Raw genomic sequence first — 24,287 nt, 5'->3', positions numbered from 1 at the left:
GTGAAAGTCCATTTCTTGTACTTCTGTGTGATGAAAAAAAAATATTATAATAGGATTAAAACAAATCAGAACATTTATTTGGTTATATGCAAAGAATATATAAGTTTTCTGAAATCTGATTTTCACAGATTAATACATTATATTGTTTTATTAGTAAAGCTGCAGGTTAGTGGAAAGGTTTCAGAACATTTCTTGGAAATGTTCTGTCCGTAAATGAGTGTGCAAACACATCATGCTTTAGTAGAATATTTATTAAAAAGTGAGTGTTTAAACAAATTGAGAAACACTCCTGCCCTGATGGTAGTGCTATTAGTAAACTAAGAGGTGAGTCATGGATCATGTGTTCCCTATAAGTGGGTTTGATTCTATTTATAAGTGGAGCAAATTTTTTGTCTATTTAATCAAAGTTTTTTTTGTACAGCAGAAATGTTGAGCTCACATATTTGAAGGTACCCTCCTATGTGACAATGAAGAAAAAGGGGACTCTGTAAACTAAAATATTTGTCAAGGATCACACAGTTTGAGACCTGTATACGAGTCAAGTACATTATAGTTTTGGTTGAGTAGGTTATTCAGGTTATTCGACCTGCAGGTCTAGTAACATTTTCATGATTTTTCAAGGCCTGATTAGATTGGGACTTAGTTGTCCGCTATAAATCAAAAATAATAAAGGCAATTTAGAACAGCCTTACAGCGTACAATGGCCCTGCAAGATTGAGAGATGTAATTACTTTCTCTGCTCAAAAGGGATTTAGGCTGCATTGGTGAATCTAAGGAGAAAAGCACCATTTTGTCAGTAAAAAGAAGCAGTTTGTTTTTTTCAAAAGATGTAGAGTTGCAGGAGAATCGGTGGGAGGGGTTGTGAGATGTTATAAAATATCTACTTCCGCAAGGTGCTAGATGCTTCAGAAAATTCACTAGTCCCACTTGGTGCCATGTACTCAGCTGACAACGTATGGCAGCATTCTCACTATATCAGATATAATATAATATACTCTGATTGTCAGAGACCGTATTACGTCAGATTCTAGCAAATCTCTGGTCATACATCTTTGATTTTACTGGACTCTGAGCATACTAGGTCTTTATTTATGTCAAACCTTAAAATATTCACAAGCACTCGATATGCATAGGCTTTGTTTAATGATGGACTCTGTTTAGGCTTCCTTTGAAATCATGATAAAGCTCAGAATATTGCATGTCAATCATTTTACGGGAGTTCTGAACATAGCACAATTGAGGGTATTTCATTGCTCTCTTTAGTTTACTAGGAAGCGTGCTGAGAATTGCTCTGGCAGATTTCCTTTTAAGCATTCACTCAATTTCAAAATTGTTTCTGTACATTAACTCAGATTCTACTTCCTCGCGAGTGCCTAGGTTGCCAGGCGATATAGACAATTATCTGTTGAGGGTCACCAATAGCTATTTATAGTTAGGACCTAATTTTCATAGTAAAAGTATTTTTTGTTTTGCCAATAATTTTGGTGCTGTTTGATTGAATCTTCAGGAATTTTTCAAAACTAATACGAAAGTCACTTCAGCTGCCATATTGAAAGTTTTGGGATGATCCGTCAAGTAGGGCCTGAGGGGGGAAAAAAAAAAAATAGGGAGGGCGCCCCAAAACGTGTTTTCCCCTTGCATTTTCCCATAGCGATTTTGAACATGCGGGACAGTATTACACCAAATGTGCCAGAAAGCTAGCTCTTAGTCCAAAAAGTGTGCACGTCCGTTCAGTAGTTTTAGCAATATTAGAGTTAGCTATATTTTTTCAATCTAGAGACGTGGCTCCTCTGTGGATCCAACTGTCCCTGTGCTGGTATCAGATTGGCTGCCAACACTTTAACAAGGAAGTGGTGGCAGCCTTCTTGGGACTCTGCTTCAGCAAAGTCCCACAAAAAAAGATAAACAAGCATTTGTAATAAAATAGGTCTCACATTTGCTTGAGTTAGAGCTATGCATAGCTGGACGTTTCTTGCCACATCAATTGGTCAGCCCTGCCCTCATTATTTGGTCCTCTGCCTCATAATACCAGTGGCCCTGCATATAACTAAAACACTTCTATTTACCTTCGTCCTCTATCGTCAGCAAAAATTTAAAATATTTCCATTATTTATTATATTTTTTATTTTATTTTGGGATCCTCCCCAACCTAGTGTGGGCACCTAGACCGAAAGAGCACATAGTGTGAGTTATTAGCAGGAATGGTTTGTAAAAGAAATGCCCCACAAAGCATTATGGGTGAGTTTCCAAGTGCAGTGAATATTGTAGTATCTTGACTGTAATGCTCAGAACAGCCACTAGAGGGCACCACTACAAAAAACATTTGTAAGAAACATGGTCATGTAACCATATAAGTCAGACCCTAAAAGGGCATAACCACACGAAAACAGAATGTAAAGCAGTGTAACCATATATTTAGCTCCTAGAGGGCGTAGTGCATTACACATTGTCAGGCCTAGCAGGACTACTAGAATAATATTACAAACAAGGCCCTTAAAACACAAACTACACCCAACTGTAAAACAAACGTTCCAGCCGTGAGAGAACTGAAAAATACACTGATTGGTGGGAGGAGGGTGGTATTATTTTGCGGGCCCCCTAACCTAGTGTGGGGACCCACAGACGCCCTAGACAGGGTGCGTCAACCTGAAAATTTTGATGGTGGTCCTATTGTCCTAGGACCGCCACACGGTGAGTGATGGGCAAAAATGTTTTGAGAAAGGAATGCCCCGCAAAGCATTATGGGGTGAGTTTCGAGTGCAGCAAATATTTTAGTATCTTGACTGTAATGCTCAGAACAGCCCCTAGAGGACACCATAATGAAAATAGCATCTTTAAGAAACATGGTCTTGTAACCATATAGTCAGCCCCTAGAGGGCATAGTGCCTTACACATAAACTACTCTCGGCTGTAAAACAAAAGTTCCAGCCATGAGAGTGCTTAAAAAGAGAGAGAGATAGACACTCACCTGCCACTGCCACCAGGTATTGCATTTGACAAGGGCACTGAAGCAAGTCAAAATGAGTGAAATGTAAGCAGGGATAGTACTTCTGCCAGTTGTATGTAAGAATCTGCTATTACTGAATGGGCCATTAAGGCGCATAAACTAAATAGCACATAGATCATATAAATCCCATGTAAGAACAGTGCTATAGGTGCAAGTGTGTTTTAATTTTAAAATCAATCTGGGCTTAGGAATAAAAAAACAAAGCATGACGTGCACAGAGTGCCAGCTAGCAACAAGGCACGATAAATATAATTTGGAACGTAGTGATCTAGCATCAACCATATTAAATTTATGTAGCATTTTGCCAAATTTGCAGCAAACAGTGCTGTAAAAGGCCGATAAAGCATCAGAAATAACAAGCCCTTGAGGAAAGAGATGACTGCACTACCTCGTGTTATGTAAACGTCTGAACAGAAATTGGAAAATAAGGCTGGAACAGTATTTTCTTTTTATTTTAACACAATGAAAAGTCTGGCAAGTATTCTTGCCTCACATTTCAATGAGCAGAGTAGCCTGAGAAGATTTATGGCCCCAATAAAGGAGATAAGCAGTGCCCTGTGTTTGATGCTGTGAGTGTTGCCAGGAAGGGGCCCTGGAGAGAGAGACTCGAGATGCTATGAGAGGCTAAGCAAGTTTCACATCATTGCTTTTAGGTTTAGCTACATTCTACCAGAAAGGGCATAATGTTGCTTTTGTGAGCAGTGAGCTAACCGACTGGGTGTTTCTTTTGTAAAATAAGCTTATTTAGAGGTAAACGAGGACAGCACTGGAATAAAGCCGAAAAAAGTCATCAAAATGGGAGGAATGGAATGCTGCAATAAAACGCTGGCAGCTGCCAGCCTAAAAAGACCCACAGTGAAAGGGGAGCACCACAAAAATAACAAATAGTCTGTCACAGCAACAGATAAAGAAACCAAAGTGGAATAATACAGTAGTTGGTTACTGCTCTGAAACAGAAAAAGGAGGGAGAAAAAGGCAGAACTGACCACTAGTGAGGAAGAATTTTTAAAGGACACTGTAACCAACAAATGAAATCGCTTTAAGCATGAGGCGCTTGCGCTCAACCTAAAAAAGAAAAGGAGCCAGGGTATGCTCACCCTGAGCCCCTTGCCTTGGTCTAGGGGTCCCCCACGGACTCTGCCTGGGCTAAAAAGCATTTTAAAAAAAATAGAAATTCACTAGAAAAAAAACAAAGATTACAGGGACGTTATAGTTGGGTTCTGAATTTACTCACACAAAACCATAGAAATTCAGCGGTTTAGTTAGTCATTTCAAGTAACTAGCACCCTAAGGTGACTACATGCACTGCTAATTACCCCAGATATTACAGCACTCACGAAACTTTTTATAACGTCCTTCTAAATATCAATGAAACAGCAGTCAAGTTATTGAAGAAAAAAATTTGCATGGCTGGGGCACGAGTTATAGTTACCTTAGGGTGAGAGTTATAGTTACTTGAAGTAACTAACTATAACTGCTGAATTTCTAAGGTTTTATGTGAGTAAATTCAGAACCTAAGTATAACGTCCCAGTAACCTTTGGTTTTTTTTTAAGTGAATTTGTATGTTTTTTAAAATTCTATTTACTAACTATAACTTCCCTGTTATCTTTGGTTTTATCAGTGAATGAACATATATATATATATATATATATATATATATATATATGTTCGATGGCATGTGTAGCTGCAGATACCCATGCTGTGCACATCCCGCCATCTAGTGTTGGGCTCGGAGTGTTACAAGTTGTTTTTCTTCGAAGAAGTCTTTTCGAGTCACGAGATCGAGGGACTCCTCCCCTTTCAGCTCAATTGCGCATGGGCGTCGACTCCATCTTAGATTGTTTTCTTTCCGCCATCGGGTTCGGACGTGTTCCTCTACGCTCCGTGTTTCGGTTCGGAAAATTTGTTAGATATCGGTAGAATTTGACGGTATTGTTTGCGTTCGGTATCGGGTTAGTTAATACAGATCGACACCGAATTTCAAAGAGCCCTTCGGGGTTTCGTTTCCCCGGCTGGGCCTGGTCGGCCCGACCACGTGCGTCGACAAGACTAATGGAACGGACCCCATTCCGCTTCTGCCCCGAATGCCACAAGTACCCTTACACAGATCAACATTTGGTCTGTAACTTGTGTTTGTCTCCCGAACACAAGGGGAGGATACCTGTGAGGCCTGTCAAGCGTTTCGATCGAGGAAAACGCTAAGGGACCGAAGAGCTAGAAGACTGCAAATGGCATTGGCGCCGTCAGGACACCAACATTTGGAGGAAGAAGAAACCTTCTCCATTGCTGACACGGACTCGGACGAGGCCGAAACAGAAGAGACGCCGAAAACAGTGAGTAAAACTGACCCAGCCAAAACTCACGGTAAATTTATCAGAGCCCAGGGGACGCCACCGCCGGCTGGCCATGGCTTAACCCAAAAAATCGGTGACCATCCATCGGCACCGAAAAAGGGCACACATGTGTCAGTCATCCGACTCCGGTCGAGATACCGGCACAGAAAAGATTCGACCCCGAGACACCGGGTCAGAACAAGCTCGACATTGAGATACCGGCACCGAGATATCGGGACACCGAAACACAAAATAGTGGCTTCAGAGGCGAAAAAGACAGTTGAAAAGGTTTCGATACCGAAACATCCGGCTTTGGAGCCGAAATCAAGTTCCTACACTGAGGAACAAGGCATGTCCTCACAAATGCAAGGACACAAATTCAGACAGGAACTAGAAGCAGGGGAGCCAGATTACACACAGAGAAGGCTCCACATTCAAAAGGAAACAGGGAAAATCAGAACTCTCTCCCTCCAATCCGAATGAAAAGGAAACTTGCTTTCCAAGAAAAAGATAAACAACCACAGTCAAAGGTGGCAAAACAAGTAACTCCGCCACCATCACCACATCACTCACCGCAACCATCACCAATGGCTACCCCACCGATGATGCAGTCTCCAACGCACACAGGGATGAGCCAAGATTATCCTGATGCATGGGATCTTTATGATGTGCCTGTTTCAGTCAACAGTCCCGACAGTTATCCAGCAAGACCATCACCACCTGAAGACAGTACTGCTTACACACAGGTGGTGTCCAGAGCAGCCGCATTTCACAATGTCACCCTGCACGCAGAACTAATTGAAGATGACTTTTTGTTTAATACTCTGTGGTCCACACATAGTCAGTACCAGAGTCTTCCTATGTTACCAGGAATGTTGAAACATGCAAAGCAAGTATTTCAAGAGCCTGTGAAAGGCAGCAATTGACACCGGACTCAGTGGTAGTAGGTGCAGCTCGCAAAAGGGCCAACTCACACACCTCGGGAGATGCACCACCACCCGACAAAGAAAGTAGCAAGTTCGACGCAGCAGGGAAAAGGGTTGCGGCACAAGCATCCAACCAATGGCGCATTGCCAATTCACAGGCCTTGCTATTGAGATATGATAGAGCTCATTGGGACGAAATGCAACACTTCATAGAACATCTACCCAAAGAGTTCCAAAAGCGTGCACAACAGGTGGTGGAAGAGGGCCAAAGTATCTCTAATAACCAGATACGGTCGGCAATGGATGCACCAGATACAGCTGCAAGGACTGTAAATACAGCGGTCACCATACGGAGACACGCATGGCTACGCACCTCAGGATTCAAGCCCGAAATTCAGCAGGCGGTGCTTAACATGCCTTTTAACGGACAGCAGTTGTTTGGGCCGGAGGAGGACACTGCTATCGAGAAACTTAAAAAGGACACGGATACGGCCAAGGCCATGGGCGCACTCTACTCCCCACAGGGCAGAGGCACATTTCGGAAAACACCATTTAGAGGGGGGTTTCGGGGACAAAGCACAGAACCCTCAACCTCACAAGCCAGACCCACATACCAGGGCCAGTATCAGAGAGGAAGTTTTCGGGGACAATACAGAGGTGGACACTTCCCTAAAACTAGGGGAAAGTTCCAAAGTCCCAAGACCACTCAAAATAAACAGTGACTTCAGTGTCACAAATCCCCAACACATGACACCAGTGGGGGGAGGTTAACAGATTTTTACCAAAACTGGGAAGAAATAACAACAGACACGTGGGTTCTAGCCATTATCCAACATGGTTACTGCATAGAATTCCTACAATTTCCACCAAATGTGCCACCAAAAACACACATGTCCAAACAACACATGGATCTATTACAGCTGGAGGTCCAAGCGTTGTTACAAAAAGATGCAATAGAACTAGTACCCAAACATCAAAAAGGAACAGGAGTTTACTCCCTGTACTTTATTATACCCAAAAAAGACAAAACTCTAAGACCCATCTTAGATCTCAGAACACTAAATCTTTACATCAAATCAGATCATTTTCACATGGTGACACTTCAAGACGTAATCCCCTTGCTCAAACAACAAGACTACATGACAACATTAGACCTCAAGGATGCGTATTTCCATATATCCATACATCCTTCCCACAGAAAATACTTAAGGTTTATAATCCAAGGGGCGCCAAGAGTCTTTACAAAATGCCTTGCCGTAGTAGCAGCCCATATCAGAAGACCGCAAATACATGTGTTCCCGTATCTAGACGATTGGTTAATCAAAACCAATACGCAAGAACGGTGTTCTCAACACACAAGATACGTTATAAAAACCCTTCACAAGCTAGGGTTCTCACTCAACTACCAAAAATCACACCTACAGCCGTGTCAAATACAACAGTACTTAGGAGCAACAATCAACACAAAAAAAGGGATTGCCACTCCAAGTCCACAAAGGGTACAGGCATTCCAAAAAGTAATACAGGCCATGCACCCAAACCTAAAGTTCCAGGTAAAATTAGTGATGAAACTACTAGGCATGATGTCCTCATGCATAGCCATTGTCCCAAACGCAAGATTGCACAAGCGGCCCTTACAACAGTGCCTAACATCACAATGGTCACAAGCACAGGGTCAGCTTCAAGATCTAGTGTTAATAGACCGCCAAACATACACCTCGCTTCAATGGTGGAATACTATAAATTTAAACCAAGGGCGGCCTTTCCAAGACCCAGTGCGCCAATACGTGATCACAACAGATGCTTCCATGGTAGGGTGGGGAGCACACCTCAACCAACACAGCATCCAGGGACAATGGGACACTCAACAGAAACAACTTCATATAAATCACTTAGAAATACTAGCAGTATTTCTAGCGATGAAAGCATTTCAACCACTAATAACCCACAAACATATTCTTGTCAAAACAGACAACATGACAACAATGTATTATTTGAACAAACAAGGAGGGACACACTCGACACAATTGTGTCTCTTAGCTCAAAAAATATGGCATTGGGCGATTCACAACCACATTCGCCTAATAGCGCAATTCATACCAGGAATTCAAAACCAGTTAGCCGACAATCTCTCTCGGGATCACCAACAGATCCACGATTGGGAAATTCATCCCCAGATACTGCAAACTTACTTCCAAAAGTGGGGAACACCGCAAATAGACCTATTCGCAACAAAAGAAAACGCAAAATGCCAAAACTTTGCATCCAGGTACCCACAGCCTCACTCCAAAGGCAATGCGTTATGGATGAGTTGGTCAGGGATATTTGCTTACGCTTTTCCCCCTCTCCCACTCCTTCCGTATCTGGTAAACAAGTTGAGTCAAAACAAACTCAAGCTAATACTAATAGCACCAACTTGGGCACGACAACCTTGGTACACAGCATTACTAGACCTGTCAGTAGGTCCTTATATCAAACTACCAAACAGACCAGATCTGTTAACTCAACACAAACAGCAGATCAGGCACCCGAGTCCAGAATCGCTCAATCTAGCAATCTGGCTCCTGAAGTCTTAGAATTCGGACACCTAGACCTTACACAAGAATGTATGGAAGTCATCAAACAGGCTAGAAAACCTACTACACGACATTGCTACGCAAATAAATGGAAACGGTTTGTTTATTACTGCCATAATAATCAAATCCAACCATTACACGCATCTGCAAAAAACATCGTAAGCTATCTACTACACTTACAAAAATCCAAGTTAGCTTTCTCATCCGTTAAAATACACCTAACAGCAATTTCGGCTTATCTGCAAATTACGCATTCAACTTCATTATTCAGAATCCCAGACATAAAAACATTTATGGAGGGTCTGAAAAGGATTATCCCACCAAGAACACCACCAGTTCCTTCGTGGAACCTCAACATCGTATTAACACGACTCATGGGTCCACCATTTGAACCCATGCACTCATGTGAGATACAGTACTTAACATGGAAATAAGCCTTTCTAATAGCTATCACATCTCTCAGAAGAGTAAGTGAAATCCAAGCCTTTACCATACAAGAACCCTTTATACAAATACACAAACATAAAGTAGTTCTACGCACAAATCCTAAATTCTTACCTAAAGTCATATCACTGTTCCACTTAAATCAAACAGTGGAACTCCCAGTGTTCTTTCCAGAACCAGATTCTGTAGCTGAGAGAGCATTACATACATTAGACATCAAAAGGACACTAATGTACTACATTGATAGAACCAAACAAATTTGTAAAACAAAACAATTATTTGTTGCTTTCCAAAAACCTCATACAGGGAATCCAATATCCAAACAAGGCATTGCCAGATGGATAGTTAAATGTATTCAAACCTGTTATATAAAAGCAAAAAGAGAACTGCCTATTACACCAAAGGCACACTCCACTAGAAAGAAAGGTGCCACCATGGCCTTTCTAGGAAACATACCAATGACTGAAATCTGTAAGGCAGCCACATGGTCTACGCCTCAAACATTTACCAAGCATTACTGCGTGGATGTGTTAACAACACAGCAAGCCACAGTAGGACAAGCAGTATTACGGACATTATTTCAAACAACTTCAACTCCTACAGGCTGAACCACCGCTTTTGGGGAGATAACTGCTTACTAGTCTATGCACAGCATGTGTATCTGCAGCTACACATGTCGTCGAACGGAAAATGTCACTTACCCAGTGTACATCTGTTCGTGGCATGAGACGCTGCAGATTCACATGCGCCCTCCCACCTCCCCGGGAGCCTGTAGCCGTTTTAAGTTCACAAAAAAATAAAAAATAAAAATTGAACTTGTACATTTGTAAATATATCACTTTTAATCACATTATGTACATACATACTTACTCCATTGCATGGGCACTATTAATATATACACAACTCCTACCTCACCCTCTGCGGGGAAAACAATCTGAGATGGAGTCAACGCCCATGCGCAATGGAGCCGAAAGGGGAGGAGTCCCTCGATCTCGTGACTCGATAAGACTTCTTCGCGGGATGTGCACAGCATGTGAATCTGCAGCGTCTCATGCCACGAACAGATGTACACTGGGTAAGTGACATTTTCCATATATATATATATATATATATATATATATATATAATATATATATTTTTTTCTTCTTTTATTAAAAGGGTTGCCCTCGTGAGCTGTGGGGTTTTCCACATAGGCATCACAAGTACAACTCTTGAGGCATAGATCCTTGTAAGGTTTTTATGTCAGTAATATATTAATTATTGGACTACAGGTTTCTTAATTCACCACTTTTCTTTTTTATTGTTTTGAATATGTCAAACCCTGCTAGGAAATATAATCATTGTCATGACATGATTGGTTTAGCAATTTATGTTTACCTAATCAAATACCACATTTATATAGATATGTATTACAAAACAATCATTACGCCACCCACCATCCTTCTATCAAAATATTCAATAGATAAAAGACAAAATATTTTTAGTCCATCTGTATAGGCCCATCTTTATGGTAATCTGTAGTGCAGAAACTAATTGCCTGATGTTCAAAAAATATCTCACACGTAATATGGATTAGGCTGGTAATCTTCCTGTTCTCAAATTCTATGATTGTTGTGGACTCCTTGTTTTTGGAACTAAAAAAAGTGTTGACGCATTTCATCCTGTTTACCCTTGGCCTCTTTAGGACTGTATAAGGAGTGTGTATCCTTTTCTTAAAGTTAATAGACATAAAATAATAAGGTATCAATATGGGTCCAATAAATAAAAACATTTTTTTAAATCTACCATTACAACCTTTGCTCGTATTTATAGTGCACGTTTGAGATGCCAGTCACCCTCTTATGCTCAGACATCACTGTTCTATATACAGTGGAGCATGGTGATCATGGTACTGGTGTCCAGCTTCTACTAATGAATAATGAAAGACTTCTCGTGGAACCCTGGAGCTTTTAACTACTTCTCAAAGGACAGGAAAAAACCTGCGTGGGAGTGTGAAAAGCAAGTCAAATCAAAATGTTGTAAAGGAACCTGCATGCCCTCTTTGTGCCACCATGTAGAAAAAAATAATGCCATGTGGTACCAAACTTGGCAAAGGGTTCTCTTTGTGCCAAAGTAAGGTACAGGCCTCAGACGTCTACTGGCTCTCTGGTCTTTGAATGCCTTTTTGAAGAAGGTCAAATTTAAAATGCTTACTCTTGCCATATTCTCTTTTCTGGGAGTATCCCGGGAACAATCAGGGCTTGTATTTTCATAAACCTGTCCTGCAGCCCCGAAACACCACATGTGGTTCATAGTAGGATTGAAGCAATTTACCATCTTGACCTTTAACTTTAACTGGCCCCTTTGGGTGCTTACGAAAGTGATCCCGGTGGGCAATCATCTTCAGAGGTCTGGGATACAGGTATTTCTATACCTTGACAACTGGTGGCTCAAGACTGGTTCACCTCAGTCAGTCCTAGACCACGTTGGGACAATGTTGGTGATCTCTCTCCCTCTCACCTTGCGGTTTTCATTCAGTGAGCAAAGCTCCCTTCTGAGCCTTACAGGGAAGATTCCCTTCATAGAGATGAACCTGGGCATGGTAGCATTGAAGACCTGTCCTGGATATTCAGTTCAGGATATGTTCTCAACATTTCAAGCACAGCCCTCTTTGTCATGCATTATCCTCGTGCAGGACGCCAGATAGTACATGCAGGGGTTTCAATCGAAGCAGTGTTCACTGGGCACACCGGTAGGGTTGCCTCTGCAACTCTGGCCAGAGTGTACTAGAAATTTCTGGGGTCCTAGGGGCAGACCGCTCCCTCATCCCCACCTGTATATCACAGTTGTAACAGATGTGTTCCTGGATTTAGCAGGCTATCTGGGGAGGATGGAGCATCTAGTCTTCAACTGAGATTGAGCTCCACATTACTCTTTCAGAGCTTTGGGCAATCTGTCTGGCCTTGAATGCCTTTCTACCGGCCACCAATGGGAGGAAGATGGTCAGGTACACGTTCTAATGGGCAGCACCACTCCCATATGGTATGGCAACAAGCGTGGCTGGGTGGGATCTGGTACCATGTGACTCTGCGCCCCTGGAGGTGTTTGGACTAGAGGAAGATTTATTAGCCAGTCACCTCATGGTATCCCAGTATCCGACAGAGGACCGGATGAGCAGTTATCACCTGGCACACTGAGTAGTATCTCCATGTTGAAATGGCAAAGAGTATGTTTGATCAGTGGGATATGCTCTTGTTAGATCTGCTCGCCACCATTGAATACTCTGTGTTGAAGCTACTGAATACTGCTGTTTTCTCCTGAAAGGTAATTTGAAGACTCATTTTTGTGATCCTATACATGTTCCCGCAGCTGCCTCATACTCCTTAAATTCTGAGAAAAGTCAGGACAGGCCAGGTGCAGGTTATATTGCCCATCTCTGGGCCAGAAAGTGTAGTAACCAGAAGTTCTGGGCTTGAGCATTTATCCTCTGATCTGGCTTCCATCGTGGGGCCTTCTTTCTCAGCAACAGGGTAGAGTTCTACCCCATATCTCCACATACATGCCTGGTGTTTAGTGATCACAGTTAAAATATTTGGACATGACTGATTTGGTATGTCATTCTTGTGGCCAGATGCCTGTCCACTAAGTTAATTTACGCAACACACTGGGAAAAGTCTGGCCTTTTAAGGGTTGATGTACAGTACACCAGTCAACAAACTCTTTGATGTATTGTATGTTTTGTCATTGGCTCAGCAGAGCCTTGCAATTGCACATTTAAGATTTACCTGTCTGTCTTTTTGGCCGTGTTACGTTTACCTGACCTACTTTCTCTTTATAAATCATTGGCTGCGATGCGTTTTCTGAAGGGCTTGATACATATGTTTTCTGTAAAGCAACGTGTCAGTCTTCAGCAGGACCTAAATCTAGTTCTGACGTTTGTGTGTGCTGCTCACAGATGTCTGCTACAGCTTCTTACTACAAATCTTTTCTTATCGCAATCACTTCTGCGTATCAAGAGAGTGACCTGCAAGCGCACTCTGTAAAACCTCCTAATAGGACTTCTTCACAGACAAGTTTGTGCTAAGAACGAATGCTTCCTTCCTGCAAAATATGGTATTACCCTTCCACATCTATCAATCAGTTACACTGCCCACATTTTTCTCTCCGCTGCACCTCCTGATAGAGGAGCAGAGACTCAACCGGCTTGACTGAGAGCTTTGAGCTTCTCCATTGACCATGCAGGAGAAAGCGTTGATCGTTAGCTCTTTGTTGTGTTCAGTGAGACCAAGATAGGCACACCGAGGCAAAAGAGGACTCTATCCTGGTGGCTAGCATGCTACATGGAAATCTCCTATGTGCTGTTTAAGAAGGGATCTCCAGAAGGCCTGTGGGCATATTATACCACGGCAAGGCTGCTACGACAGAGGATGCCAGTTCTGGACCAATACCAGACTGCGACATTGGCATTGGTGCACAAATTCATAGAGCACTACTGCCTTGAATGTATGGTGTGATGGGAAGGCCATTTTGCCCACACGGTCTTGCAAGATTTCCTAATCTTAGTCCACTCCTCAGATCCTACAACTTTTGGAGGTACCGCAGTGGTGTCTATTCTAATGGTGCAGAATATGCAGTAAAGTGTCCATCAGAAAAATGTGTTACTTAATTTCGGTGTTGCTCTTTCTGGTGGATACTCTTATCTAAAAGCAGCTTCCCTTGCCCTCCCTTCTCCCCACTCTGTGGAGTGGTTTGAGGTACACCGTAATAGGTTTCCAAGTTAGAATTTGGCACCCTTCAGTTTGTTTGTCGAGCTCTGCGTCTGCAACCGTGGAAGGAGAGTGATTAAGAAACTGATGCCAGTATGCAGGGTGGCGCTTACATGCTTCTGTGCTCTACTACTTCTGAGGCACTAAGGAGTGGCAGTGGAGCCATCTGCTACCACCTACTGGCCTACAGGGAACATTGCAGGAAATTCTCTGTATTCATTGTGGTCACTCGAATATTCTGAAGGTGAGAAATCTGCAGTTAAGAATATCCATCAGAAAAGTCTTTATAGTGAATGCCTAAGTTTATATATTTAAATTTATGAATGATTCACCACTCCCACAACAGAGGTTATTCCTACTAATGTAAAAAAAAAAAAAACATGTAAATACTAAAGTATATGCGCATGCACCACCTATAAAGCATGATTTCCAAGTCCCACAAATTTGTCCACGTCTGTACTACAATTTTAAAGAATACCTTTATTTTTTCTTTCAGGTGGATTCTCCACACGCCCATTTGTCCGAAGCGTGCAGCGGCAGAGCTTGTCCTGTAGGTCATCTGTCACAAGCCCTCTGGCGTCCAATGAAAACTGCTTCCGGCCATCGTGGTCCTTGTCTGCCAAGCTGCACATGCGCTCCAGCTCGCCTTCTCCCAGCCACGCTGCTGCAACCACTTTGACCAAAATCGGCGAGGCTGCTGCTGATGATGACAAAGTCTCCACGTCCTGCTTTGGCAGCTTGAGGAACCTGTCGAGCAGTTACTTGGATCACAGTGATGGCAGTAGACGTGAAAGCAAAGGATCCGGGAGAGCACCACTTGCAGTGATGGAAACAGCATTGCGAGATGAAACGAATGTGAAGAAGCACAGTGCGGCTCTTCTTGATGTGCAGGGCATAGGCTCAGGGCAGCATGGCAGGAAAAGCCCAAAGATGGATCCCTTTGACAACAACAATCAAATTGCCTTTGTTGATCAGGGTGACTCGGTGGAAACATCTCCAGTAAAGGAGAGCAGACCCTGCAGCACTCTAGGCCTAGTGGGACAGAAAGGGGACCCAGTCTCCCTGGGTAAGCCCAGCACCAACAAAGAGGATCATCAGGACAAAAGTTTGAGAAAAGGGCGGACGCTTGTGGCTGCTAAAGAAGCCACTCCTTCCCAGCCTTCTGTCACCCCTCTGCCAAAGAAACCCCCAAAGTCCTCCAGTTTTGGAAGCAAAGGTGACTCTTCAAAGGCAGTTGTACGGCGTACATCATCTACGTCTGCCTCGGGGTCAGGTACTCCGAAAAAAGGTCCTTGTAATGCTCAGGAGACGGCACCACCAGCAGCACCGTCGAAACAAAAGCTGTGCCCAGCCACAGCCTCTCCCTCTGTATCCCTCAAAAAGACTGCTTCAGCAGCACCTTCTGCAAAGGGCTCATCTGGGCCTCCTTCCTCTTCTGTAAAGGGCCGAACCTGCGAGAGAACTCTCAGTAGGGAAAGCTCCAAAGTTAGCCTCGGGCCTGAAAAATCTACTGCTCCTGGCACCCCCAAGGCGGCTACAAATTCCCCTCGGACTTCACAGCCCAAAGCAGTAGATGGGAAAGTGGCGAGCACGCAGCTTAGAAGCTTGTCAATGGCAAGCCTGCGGTCCTCTAGCGGGAGCACCAAACCGAGCCTCAAGAGGGATAGCAAGTCTGAGGACAAGGGGCTGTCTTTTTTCAAATCTGCCTTACGGCAGAAGGAAACGCGCAGGTCGACCGACCTTGGTAAGACCACAATTCTTTCCAAGAAAACAGGTGGCGGCTCTTCCAAGTCAGACAGCAAATCTTCAGTGGATGAGAAGTCTGAAAAATCCAAGTCTTCATCTTGCTCGGAGCAGCCCGGCGTAAACCGCACTGCAAAAGAGCGCCTGTCGGTTAAAGCGAAGACGCCCACAAAACATTCTTTGCTAGGATCACAGAAGTCCAAGTCTTCCACATCTGACACTACACAACCGGTTTCCAATGGGAACAAAAGTGTAACCAAGCCTTTGAAAAAGCCCTCTTCTACCGCCAGTTCTTCTGTACAGTTAGGATCCAAAACTCATTGATGGTATCTGTTACCCAGGTGCTTTCAAAGTCAGCACTACAAGAAAAGTGACTTCTCTATTGGTTTATGGTTTTATTATGTCTGCTGTTCTTAATTTATTGAGCTACTCCCAGTATCTCCAGTTGGCCCCCACCCTTCTTCCAATCTGATATCAAGACAAATGGGAAAGCCCCAGTACCATGCTCATTTTCACCAGTCCATGATACCCTTACTGCTCGTCTTACGAGGGTCTTGTCTGCTGTGTTGGCAAAATTCGATGTGTGACACTGAGAGCTGCATTCGTACAGCATGTGCGTTGCGTGGAAAGCAGGAAACAAGCACCTGGTGTGTTTGGCTACAGGGAAAACGGTACCAGGCGTTTGGTAAATTACTGGCCGCGTTCATTTTGTTTCCTCCTGCCTCTTTCCAAAGCATAGCTCTTTGCCTCCTTGCCCAGTTGTTAAGTGAAAGAGAAAAAGTGATTTGTGTTGGTAATATGCTGCAGTTGATTGGAGGAAAGGGGCTAGCGCTTTGGAACTGAAGGGATACAATTCTAGTTAAAGAATTGCTGCCTGCGTTTGTAAGAGAAACCCAGTGGTAGCGTGAGCTAAACAAAATTTGAATAGTCAGTAGTGCTTCACTAGGAAGAAAGTATCATTGTGGGCCAGAGTGACATGAGAATAAAGTTTTAGATATGTTAGGAAATCACTTGAATGTGGAACATGGGAGTGTGGCCAGATCAAAATATCCTTAAGAATTAGTTGGAATGGATTATAGAGGTCCTATCTAGGTAATCGCTCCGCTGTTCAGATGACAGACGCGTCCAGCTTTATAAATTTAATTGGTGGTAAACCAAGTTTTGGAATGGGTTTCATGAACTTGATGCTGCATTAGTAGTCAGAGCATGGTTGTGGCTTTCAACTTAATGGACCTTACAATTTAAAGACTGACATTTTGAAATTAAGGGATCATTGTTAGGAAAAGATGGCCAGTACTCTCAAATTGATTACCCCTAGGAGTTAATGAAGGGAATCAGTGCACAAGGGAGCCTTAATGGCTGCCCAGACCTGAATTCAGACGTGTAGAGAAAAGGGTGTCTTAAGGTGCAATGACCGAGATGTTTGTAAGCACAGATTAATGAAAAGAGGATAAACATGAGGGAATGGGAACAGATGATGGGCATTAATCGATCCTAATGTTTCTTAGGAAACAACAATGCTGCGCTCTTCAGTCTTGTTTTATGCTTCGGCATGGCTTGCAGGTCTGTGATCCTTTTTTGCTTGGTTTGCCTTCCACAGAGTTCTGCTGCATCCCTTTTGAAGGGACCCCAAGCAAGCACATGTCTGCCAGGAGGTTGTACATGTGCATGCACACACCTTGGCTCACACATGAATGAATGCATGTCAACATTATTGCCAAAGGAGAACTTTATTATAATCCATGCCTGCTGATGTGTTGGCCATGCATGACTGTCGACTCCTCTCATGCACCTATGACAGGAGTACTGCTACCCCTCACCCCATTATATGCTGAAGCCAGTGTTACTTTGCCCATAAGGGAAAGCCACTTGAGAGAACCAGCCCTGTCCCTATTTTACATACAGATTCTGGGGATTTGGCAGGCTGTGCTTGTTTTAGAACCGAACTGTGACCCTGCCTATTTTGCTAACTACAAATGCAATGTGAAATCTGTTTGCCAATGTTTTATGCGATAATATGGAAACAAATGGCAAAAAAAATCCATATTTATTTCTTTGAATGTAGAACCAAGTACCCTTCATGACTCATGAGCAATAGCCGCTTGTTATTCCTTAGTCTCTTTAATATTGTAAGAAAACGGGCTGGAGCTATTAACCTTTTCCTTGGTAGAAATAGAAACCAAATGCAGTGCTGTCCCGGCATCTTCCATTGAACAGATTTTACCCCCATATTTTGCACCTCAGTTGGCATTTTTGTTTTCGGAGTGGCAGACGTGTTGAACAGCTAATTTTTCAAATCTGGTTGACCTTTTTTCTCCTTTTGTATGATGTCATTTTCATGATGTTCTCAAGTAGGATAGTTGGCTTCAAAGGTTGCAAGAAATGAGAGCTGTGGCTGCCTTTCACATACTATCACGGGATTGATTTTGCTTGAGTGCTAGCTTACCCATCCCTTGAGTATCAGACGCAGGCAGGAAGTATTCTTTTTCGTTACTTTCAGTCACTATAGGAATTATATTGTGTTTAAACCCCACCACACACAAGCACTCACAGATGTATTGGTATATCTTCGGCTAGAATCCTTATGTAATGGAGAATTTCCAGGGACCAGACTGCCTTTCCCATCAAATGGTAATTGGCTGAGGAATCTGCGTGAAGATTTGGTTCATTGTAAATTTTCCCATTGCAGAAGCTAACTGCTTTCAAGCCCAGACTCTGTCTAAATTTTTCTCTCAAAGGGCATTCATCTACACAACAGAGCGTTGCAGTCTGAAACCTAGCTTCCATCCACCTGAGACCATGTATCCAGGCTTTTGACCGTGAATACTCCGACACGGCTCTGATAGTCCCACTGTCTTGTCACTTCTATCATCCTAAAAACTGCCCTTCACAACTTTCTTAATACAGTGCTACACATCCTTTCTTTTCAGACATCCCCCTTGCTTCCCGCAGCTCTTCAGCTGCCCCTTCAAATTAGACCTTTTTTCTCACTATGCTCTTCCTGCATACTGTACCTGCCATAATTTCTCTCCGTACAATTCCTATGAGGCCCTCGTCAAGCTCCTTCTGCATTCCTGTCATGTAATGTAATGTAAATTCGTACTTGTAAAGTGCACTCCGACCCTAAGGTATCGAGGTGCTGAACGCATACCGCTGTGGAACCCCTCCTGTCTTTTCCCTGTGAGGTGCCCACTCCTGGACAACCCCCAAGGTGAAGCCAGGGATCCCAGCGCTGTTGTTGTGGAGATTAAGCAAGCTACTGCCCAGAGTTGCAGAGTGAGACCTATGAATTAGATTAGGCACCGAGGCGCGAAATCTCCTGTCCAGGGAAATTGAGCCCAAGAACCACCGAAGCGGGAATTGAACCCTGGTCCCAACTAGATCTCTGCATCAGGGTCTGCGTCTCTAACCATTGTGCCACACTTCTCCACTGTCATGACCCCTTGGTCACTTTAACCCACTTCCTCTTTCAGTTTTCTGATAATCCCTTCTTGGCCCTTCTTCATGAGATCTCCTGTGCGCCTGCCTCGGCTATTCTCCATTTCGAGCAGTAGCTTCACTGGCTGTCAGAGGCATAACTGATGGGTGTGATGCCCAACTCATCTCCAGAAGGCTAGCATCACGCTGAAGTGGAGGTACTGTCCCTGTCAACTGAGCAGTGATACACTGGTGGAAAGAAGGCTAGGTCTTAGGACTTGTTACAGGTGAATGGATGTTACATCCTCAGAACGGTCAGCAATAAGTGCTAAACCCATGCCCTGTATTTTTCCTTTATTTCTAATCCTTATTGTATATTTAAAAGTGAAGAACAAAAGGTTTAAAAGAAAGAAAACAAACCAACACAGTGCGCAAATTATGGAACATGCTTTGTATGCACATTTTCTGAGATATGATGTAATTGGATTTACAGATACGGAAGCTTTACATATAATAGTTGACAATATGACTTTAATTTTCCCATGAATTTATAAAATTCCCCCTCACTGTGTACTGCTGGACGGTACCTGATTATCAGAGGCTATTCGGGATTTCAAGCTTGCTTCTATAACCTCAAAAGGGTTCAGGGTTTCAGCTAAAATAACCCGATGTGGGGAGGACACCTTTTCATGGCACTAATATCACAGCATGGCTGGACATTTTTTATTTTTTAAGTGAACTGAATGCTCTTTTGCATGGCGGTATAGATTGCCGTTGTTGGAATGCGCACGCTCTCTTTAACTATGCAAACGACTGATGTGAATCATGCACTACCCTGCTTGGGTTTAACCCCTACGAGTGAGCAGGTTTGTGAATGCTTGTTGGTGCTGTATAACTTTGTGTTTTTTCTCTACTGTACAGGGCATGCTTGGCTCGCCTTGCTTGCTAAATTTGCACAACACCCGTTCCCTCTAAGTCTATTTGTGTACCTTTCAGCCAGTGGGATTATCTGAATCCTTCGTAAGTGACAGAAGAATCCAAGTGATTGCCTCCCAACTTGTACAATTCAAGTTAAAGTGTTCAGTGGCAATTACACTGGGGGTAAAGACTCAGGACGGTTATTCAGTAAACTACACTAACTAATGGCTGGTTGGCTGCACTGTGGACCAATTTGAAACACGTTTGGATCATAGTGTACACGGCATGATATAGAAGAGGACTTCTGTTTTCCCATTTAGAATCTGTCATCTTGGCTTTTCTACACCTGCCACCCCTCGAACCCCCGCACCCCCAGCAAAAATACCTCTGCCTTCTCCCGATAATGGAAGCTCAACAAATAGCCTCCAAAAAGGAAAACGACCCTTGAACAAATACTCTTTGTAAAGTTTCCATTCCTACTGAATTGCCAGAATTAACTGCTTGATGTGTAATTAGAATGGTGACAGTCTTACATTCTTTGGTTAAGAACTAATCTGTATTTTCAGCCAGTAATTTGGGGTGGTGCCACTTGGCTTGTGCATTTTATGGCCCTTGGACCGTATAGCACACCGGGATATGTGTTTTCCACATTACTGTGTTGCTGTTAGCTTGGTGTACGTGTGGTTGGGGATTATTCAACACTGACTTCAGATAGTGATAGTACTGGTGGGTCTACTGCAGGATTTTGAATGCTGCAACTCCTTTGTCGCCCATTGTTTTGATATTGGAACTTCGATATTGTATTGCTGAGAACTTGAAAGAAGTGGACGCGTACACTGCATCGGTGTCACAGTAAGGTAATCGTGGCAGCTATTGACTTTGACCATAGTGTGTTACAAAAGCAGACTACCTCTTCAATGACTGCTAGATCTCCAACAGGCTGACACACTACATTTTTCACCTTGGTTTTAATCATATTCTCTCCTTGTTGACCGTGGTGATTTTTTATTTTTCGCTCTGACGTTTCCCTCTTTGCCTTTGTGTCTAATCTACCACTGGGAAATTATATCAGATCTCCATTCCTTGTATTCCAATTTGCACATTTGTTTTAAATCGCTAATTTATAAATCATGCTGTTATTCAGTTTTAATCTCTGGTGAGAGCACATTTCATCTGCTTTTCTTTAATATTGCAGAGTTACTATTAACAGTTATGTGTAGTTACATTCCCCCGGGCTATTGGGATAGCCTCTTCTTGAATTTACATTGCTGCTCTATTATTCTTTAAATAACTTCCTTTTCTATAGGACTTTTCACTTGTCTTTTGAGAGTGGAACAATGCTTTTCTTCTATTCTTGTATCAAACTAAGTCGAGAATTTTTCCCTAGGAATTTGTTGCTGCTCAGGAAGTTCTGCTATCCAGTGAAATAAGCCATGATCCTTCACAATAGTTGTTTGTCATTGACCTCTAATGCACAAGCTATAATACTGTTAAGAACATTATTCTGCACTAGGTTTTAAAATTGTTGCAAAGAGTACCATCTTGTAATGACATTCTTCAGCATGACTGCTTTTCGGAGCCTTCAGAATTTGTCAGTGTACCCTATAAGTTATGGAGAAGTGGTTGTCCACAAAGCCATGTGTTTGGCGTTTGTCAAATGCTTGCTCATTCTGATGAGTGATACCCTTTCCATCATAGTAAAATGTACTTTGATGCCTAATGACTCAGCAGCTTAATCAAACCTGATTCATGTAGTCCTGGCACTGCAGAGTATTAATCATTGCAGTGCATCTTTTGATCGGAGCTGCCTTACTGTAGAAAGTCTTCACTTATTGTGGATGTTCCACTCCAGTCCCATCTTGCTACCAAGCTTGAATATATCCGAAACATAGTCTCGCTATGGACAATATCTTAGTTCCAAGGTGGTCTTGTTTGAGACAATTCCTACTTTCTGTGAATACCACACTGTAAACCAGCCCTCATTTCTGGAGCAGATTTAGCCATGATCACATCTCATAACATGTGCCCCATCTCATTGCAAACTACATCTCATTATCTGGGTATCTTGGAACGTGTGATGGTAGTGTCCAATTCAAAAGCATATTCAATGCATTTGTTTCTCTGGATACATCCCATTTTATAACCGTGTGGATGGATTTCAAATTAAAATGTGCTAACATATATATATAGCTGACTCCTCATGGTATCTTGTTTCCAGAGAGGTTTAGCTTTTATTACCTCTCTTCGAGATGCTCTATCCGTAGTACATTACTAGGCTTTAAGAATGGATGAACCTCAGCCGTTCCACTTGATGGTGCCATCCGATTGTATAAATCTGTGTTTTGTACCTACTACTGAGATCTTACATCTCATAATTTTTTCAACATCTCATTCTAAAAAAATGAATTGCAGAAAACATCTCCGCTCTTTCAATTGTCCCCCACATTGCATGTCCTCACCTATGTGGACTCTTTCCAACACTAGCTATATGTACTTCTGTTATTTTGCAGAACTTCTCTTTTCCTTTTATCGTATCCCTGTCTGTGGGTGACCTATCCTCTAGAACTGTTTTACTGTGTAATTTACTCATTGTCAAGAGTATCTGTCTTTTGAAAAGTATGCAAAAAAAAAAAAAAAAAATTTGTTAGGGACTCCAGCCCTACATGGTTCTTCTACTTTCCATTTCTTTGGTGTATGTTCTTCTTAATCAGGCAGGACCTACTTAAGAAGTGTTGTTTTATGTCCAAAGCCAAAATTCGTTATTTCAAATATTTTATAAACGTTTAAGACCCCTTTTGGATAGATAAATATTGTTTTTAAGCTTCATGTTTATATATGTGTGTATATATGTAGGCATACTGTATCGAGGTGTCGTCCACCTCACTTTAGCTGTAAATAGTTTTCAAAGGACTTCTCATGTGCAGAGGCATACAGTGTTTCTGTAAGTCTGTTTATGGAAAGAGACTTGCACAACCCTCTCATTGTCTGACTCTTACTTTCACAGTTAGGAAGGGTGTTTTGCTACAAGGGGTGCAACCTTCAGACCTGTACACTTACTAATGAGCAGAAGTTTGTTATATGTATGTATTGAACTAGGAGTCTAGACTTCTGCGTTCATCGGCCTTCTCTGCTCGGGTTATGTGGACTTGGCCGTAATCTTATCTATGGATCACTTCCATGTCTTTCCCCAGCCACAAACCAGTTCAAACAGAACAGCAGTGTGCAAGAACAGCGGGGATTCGTGTTGGCTTGGCTCCAGTATTGAAATACTAGCATACCAGCCTTTGAAACTCTTATCGTGATTTGGAGACAATAACTTGTCAGAAATGAAGCTATGTCTCGATAGTATAAATATTCAGGTTTACAAGAATATCAGAACATGACAATGCTGCTACTATCTTCTCATAAATGTACTGGATTCTGTAAACCTTTGGTAGGTTAGGCAAGCCAGCAGTGTTCTCGGGATGTGCCTCACCATTGATTAAAACTCGAGGGTCTCGGAGTCACCGCACAGAGAAGCAGATGAGGAGCTCTCGTGTCTGTACCTACACTGGAACTTCTGGGCTACCTGCCACCTTGCATGTACTAGCGCTGTAGATCGCGAATGCCGGGAACCCACGCCCACCTTTTTTGTATTTCCTGTATCTGTTTTAAAGGTTTTTGATTCATGCAGCCAGAAGTAAAGGTGATGGGCTTCTCGGTCCGTGCATGAGATGAAACCAGCCTGCCATTGTTTCTTTATATGTTTTCTTAAACCAGGTGTATGCACTTTTAATATGCAGAATTTATATTTTTATGTTCAAGAATGCTTTCTGGGGGGCAACGCCTCCTTTGGATATCTGTAGTTGGTAATAGTATGCTAAAAAGGTGTACAAAGTAATTAAAGACAGTTTACCACAAAGTCCTGTGTCTAATTAACTTTATTTGTGGCACTGTCCCCAAACCAGGATACCCTCTAGTGCTCCTACTCGAGGGCATTTAACTGTATTGCATCATCCATTTCTGGTCTTCTCATCCTCCATCTACGTCATTGTGAGTTACTGCTGTCATGGAATATGCTTTCAGGATTCTTATCTCGTGCACTATTTAACCTTATATATTTGTGTGACATGCATTCACCTCACTTCCCAGTCGGCAACCAAACTGGGACTGAAAACATTGCAAATGCTTTTTTACG

At 42.6% G+C, this 24,287-nt stretch overlaps 1 protein-coding gene across 1 annotated transcript in view; it reads left to right on the top strand.

Moving 5' to 3' along the window:
- Positions 1 to 24,011, top strand: part of USP31 (ubiquitin specific peptidase 31) — a 175,872-nt gene extending 151,861 nt beyond the window's left edge. The window contains exon 16 of the mRNA XM_069209665.1: positions 14,529 to 24,011. Within this exon, the coding sequence (XP_069065766.1) occupies positions 14,529 to 16,099 (1,571 nt within the window). The 3' untranslated portion in view covers positions 16,100 to 24,011. The remainder of the gene's footprint in view (positions 1 to 14,528) is intronic.
- Positions 24,012 to 24,287: the final 276 nt, after the last annotated feature.

The sequence above is a fragment of the Pleurodeles waltl genome, chromosome 10 (assembly GCF_031143425.1).
Source record: "Pleurodeles waltl isolate 20211129_DDA chromosome 10, aPleWal1.hap1.20221129, whole genome shotgun sequence".
Classification (NCBI taxonomy): Eukaryota; Metazoa; Chordata; class Amphibia; order Caudata; family Salamandridae; genus Pleurodeles; species Pleurodeles waltl.
The sequence above is the reverse complement of the archived record's forward strand: the minus strand, read 5'-3'. Positions and strand labels throughout refer to the sequence as shown.